Source organism: Penaeus chinensis, chromosome 39, assembly GCF_019202785.1.
Source record: "Penaeus chinensis breed Huanghai No. 1 chromosome 39, ASM1920278v2, whole genome shotgun sequence".
In the NCBI taxonomy this organism is placed as follows: Eukaryota; Metazoa; Arthropoda; class Malacostraca; order Decapoda; family Penaeidae; genus Penaeus; species Penaeus chinensis.
In genome coordinates this window covers 20,203,977-20,208,976 of record NC_061857.1, presented here as the reverse complement: position 1 = coordinate 20,208,976, position 5,000 = coordinate 20,203,977, and the positions used below count along the sequence as shown (strand labels likewise).

The 5,000-nt window shown below is 39.0% G+C and overlaps 1 protein-coding gene across 1 annotated transcript in view; it reads right to left on the bottom strand.

The window, feature by feature from the left end:
• Positions 1-785: 785 nt before the first annotated feature.
• LOC125046699 (presequence protease, mitochondrial-like) overlaps positions 786-5,000 on the bottom strand; it is a 4,994-nt gene continuing 779 nt past the window's right edge. Inside the window, exon 2 of the mRNA XM_047644576.1 lies at positions 786-3,877. Within this exon, the coding sequence (XP_047500532.1) occupies positions 948-3,877 (2,930 nt within the window). The 3' untranslated portion in view covers positions 786-947. The remainder of the gene's footprint in view (positions 3,878-5,000) is intronic.

The window sequence follows — 5,000 nt, the reverse complement described above, 5'->3', positions numbered from 1 at the left end:
GCATTATATAAAATATTAATATTCACAGCATTATATAAAATATTAATATTCACAGCATTATATAAAATATTAATATTCACAGCATTATATAAAATATTGATATTCACAGCATTATATAAAATATTAATATTAACAAACAAACAGACATATATATATAGTGGTGTCTGGGACATTTGTAATGACACTACAGCATAAGGTCATTAACAAAAAAGTAACTTTTTGTGTTAGAGTTAGGATAACATTCAAGAAAGTAAAGTACAATTCATATCCCATATGAAAGATGGAATAATGCAATACCGCATTGATATAGGTGTATATTATATATATATATATATATATATATATATATATATATATATATATATATATATGTATGTATGTGTGTATGTAGGTATAGACACACACAAACTCACACACACTCTCACTCACTATATCCCATATCTTGCTTTTTTCCCTTCCAATTAGTATTTCAAAGAAAGTAGCCAATTTTGCTGCCAGACAGGTCAGCATTGATTCGCAACAAAGCGGAAGAGAGGGATACAGCCATTCAGCCAATCAGCATACTCGGCCGTGAACGACAAATTTCCCATATGGTGTTTATACTGCATGCTCGCTGAAAAATGGACAGACTACTCTGCACCTCTGAGTTTGATTCTCCTCTCCACACAAGGCCTAGGCTCTTCATTACTCCTCTCTAGGCCCCTCTAACATGCTGAACACTTTTCTTCTCCATGTCAATTCTTTAATCTCCTACTCCCCAGGTAGTGGGAAATAAAAAATAAGACTTATATTTCACATATTTACTGTACAAATTTAATATACAATATTATATTTACAATATCTCTATTCAACATTCCATGATATGACATTTATAAGAGGGAAGCTAAATTAAATTCCTTTCTTACAATTCTCAGAGTAAACTTTCATCCACTCTAAAATCTTATTACTTAGTTTCTTGCAGTTTGCCAGAATGGATCTTGCTCAATTTTCTCATTTTCTGGACCAATGAGGCATGCCCCTTCTATAGATGCATCCCTTAGATAATTACGAGCTACTTTCACTAGGTCTTGAGGTGATGTATCCAAAATCTGTCTCCTATGGTCGGCAAAGAGTTCCTCTGAGACATGAGAAAGAAAGAGGCGTTTCCCCTTTGCTGCAGGAGCCACTGGGGCATCAACAGCCTGAAACACCCCTAACTTTGCTTCTTCAACATCTCTCTCACAAAACCCACCTGATAACACCCACTCCACAGCTGCATCAAAAGTGGATAACGTCTGAGTTGAGTTGGGATCTCTGTAGCTATAAAATGAAAAGTTTCCACCTGGAGAATAAGCAGCCCCACCACCATAAGCACCTCCTTTTTCCCTGATCTCCCTGTGCAAGAAGCGGAACATCAGACGAGACAGCACACGTAGAGCTCCACAGTCTGAGTGAGCGTAAGGGACTCCTGCATAGGCTTTTGATGCAAAATTTACTGGAAATGGAAATACATGATGTGTTCTTGATGTGTGAGGGGTGTAGGAATCAGTTAAATTTATCAGAGAGGATTCACGACTTGGGTCTCCTGCAAGATTGGCTAAGAAATTTTCGAAGGTTTTAACAGCACCATCATGATTATCTGATGACATGTTAACAGACACTCTCATCTGCTCTCGATTTAGTAGCAGCTGAGCCAGTTCTTGTAGCTTCTCAAGAACCTCACCTGGATCCTCCAATTCACTGAACTCTTTCATCTGCCGAATATTTGTCAATCCACTCCACTGTTCACTGAGAGCTGAAACATAACTTGTGGATGATTGTGCAGCAGTCATAGCATATCTGTGACCAGAATATACTAGACTGTTTGCTTGATCTGTCGCAATCATCTTGACTAGTGTTCCAAACCTCTGCAAATCATCCAGTTTAATATGATTTAATATCAATGTCCATAGATCGAGCATGCGGGTCAAATTTTTATCTAAGCAGTGAGAGGAAAGGAGAATTCCCTGTTCATACTGTGCAACATCAATAGGGTGTCTGACAAGGTGGGTAGCAGCATGTAGACCTCCAGTTGACAAATCTATCTCTTGGTCAAGCTGGCGGAAATCCAAGTCACCAGCACCCATTCGTGTAAGGACCCCGCACAATAATGGTACTAATGAGTGGAGACGATCAGGAATGTTGTGGGTATTGAGGACTGCTGAGAAGTATGTAATGCCATTAGTAGGCTGATGGCATATTTGAACTGGCACTCCACCAGAAAGGCTGATGTTAGTTACTGGTGTTGGAATGATGTTACGGTTAATGTCCGATACCTTCAGAGTTGGCAGACATGAAATATCCTCCTCCTCTTCTTGCTTCTTAGTTAGTGTATTTCCAATCTCCCAAATCCTCTTTCGATCTTCCTCTGTAAGTGATTCGATCTTGCTTTTAAGAAGCTCAATTTCTTTTTCCTGTAATTCTTTCTCATAACTTTCCTGTGGAGCCATTGTTAAAGTGTATTTGTGACTGTTATTTTTGAAATATTGCTTGACCTTCTCCTGCAAGAATTTAGGGTTCTGTTGGATGCACTCCTTAAATTTTTCCAAATTCTTGTTGATTTTCAGAGCCTCCACTGGGTCACCATCCAAATTCCAGAGTGGTGTAAGGGACATCACCAAGCCAAGACCAAAACTGGAAGTTTGGTGCTTGACAGCAAGTTCAATACTATGTAACACAGCCTCAATGCGTTCCTTTGGAAAACCCTCTTCTATCACCTTATCAAATGTTTCCTCTATAACCTCTCTGATTTTTTCAGTATCTTCACATCTGACCCCTTGGAGACCTACTGTATATGTAGTGTTCCGGGTATGACTGTCAAACCCAGCAGAGGGGGAAAAACTGGAGCCTAACTGCTGCTCCAACAGTGATTTATAGAAGGGAGCATTGGGACCACCCATTAAAAGCTCCCCAAGGATCTGAAGAACAAAAGTCTCAAAGGGATCAGTTATACTTGCTAACTTGTAGGAAACTGCAATGCTACTCTGTGCATCAGATGCACCCATGGGGTCAAGGCCACAAACTATGTGGTCACTTCTTGGTTCTGACCATGTTGGTTCATCAGGCACTTCAGTTCCTGGGTTGATTTTGGAAAATTCCTGAAGATATTTATCATTAATAAATCTTAGATGCTCAGCAAGTGGCAGATCTCCATAGGTATAAAATCGAGCATTACTTGGATGATAATGATAAGCATGGAAGTCCTTCAACTGTTGCCAAGTCAGACTAGGAATCGAAAGTGGATCCCCCCCTGAAACAACACCATATGTATGTGAGGGCAACAGACCATTCTGCAATTTCTGCATGAAAAGACGCTGTGAGTCAGCAAATACTCCCTTCATTTCATTGAATACTACGCCTTTGAATACAATTGGAGACGACTGATCATTTACATCCTCATGCTCCAATCTCCAGCCTTCTTGAAAGAAGTCAAGCTCTGATAAGTTGGGCTTAAACACTGCATCTAAATACACAGACATCAAGTTATAAAAGTCTTTAGGATGTTGAGTGGAAAAGGGATAAATGGTATAGTCACTACCAGTCATAGCATTCATGAAAGTAGATAAAGATCGGTTAAGCATCTTGAAGAAAGGATCTCGACAAGGGTAACTGTTGCTCCCACAGAGGACTGTGTGTTCCAGAATGTGTGGCACACCTGTAGAATCCATGGGAGTAGTTCTTAGCCCCACACAAAACACATTGTTTGAATCTTCTCTGGCAATGTGCATGTAATCGGCACCTGTGGCTACATGCTGGAGGCGAATTGCTGTTAGCTGTAGTTCTGGAACATCTTGTATCTCCTTCACAGCAAATCCTGACACTTCATCACCAACACGGAACTCGGCATTCACACCTTTTACTGTAAAAGAGGCAAAATTAATGTCATAGATCTAAAGGTTTAGTTTAACTTTATCAAAAGATAACTAAATTGCTTAAAAAAGGAGTTTCTTATTTTTTCAATAAGAACCATACTATTAACAATAACTTGAAAATATATAATTTACTATGAATAAAAAAAGGTTTCTTTTATGTTTGATTATGCAAATTTATGAAATTTAGACACAGCTCACCAATTGTATGGTTCACTGGCATAATCACACAACCAAATTAATACACAATAACAAACACTTCTATTAAACCAAGCACTATACCGATATGAGCAACACTTATTTGTTGACAGCTAGGGAGACATTAAATCACATTCCAAATACATGATTTCCACAAGTTTCATATGCCACCAGTTATCCAGCCTCCATAGCTTAAAAAAATATGATGCATAACACTATGGGTAAAACACACACACACACACACACACACACAAAAGAGAGAGAGAAAGAGAAAGAGAAAGAGAAAGAGAGAGAATGAGTGTTTCTGAGTTTTGGAAGACATTAGGGATGTTTTCCTGGTAACTACATTGGCCATGTTAAACCTGCCGTGGTCTAATGGATGCCCTGCAATTCTGGTCTCAGCCTCCATGCTTCACATAGATGCAAAGGCCAATAAACTTCCATCGAGCAATATAGGGCATACACTAGTTCCTTAGTGGATGATAAATTGCTAGGAACCTATATGTGTGTGTGTGTGTGTGTGTGTGTGTGTGTGTGTGTGTGTGTGTGTGTGTGTGTGTGTGTGTGTGTGTGTGTGTATGTATGTATGTATGTATGTATGTATGTATGTATGTGTGTGTGTGTGCGTGTGCGTGTGCGTGTGCGTGTGCGTGTGCGTGTGCGTGAGCGTGTGCGTGCATGTGTGTGTGCATATTTTCATTATTTTTCTATAGGAATTTGGACAAATCAATAAAGTTCAATCAAGTTACAGAGAGTTTAGGCCAAATTCAGGAAGTTAGTTCTAACCTTATCAAGATTTACATCTCTTCCACTTTCATATCATAACTTATGCGGGTCTTAGCAAAACCAGTCCAAGATATTTTAATAATAAAAAATTGCTATTAGCATGGAGGGTACTCTTGAACAAGACCATAA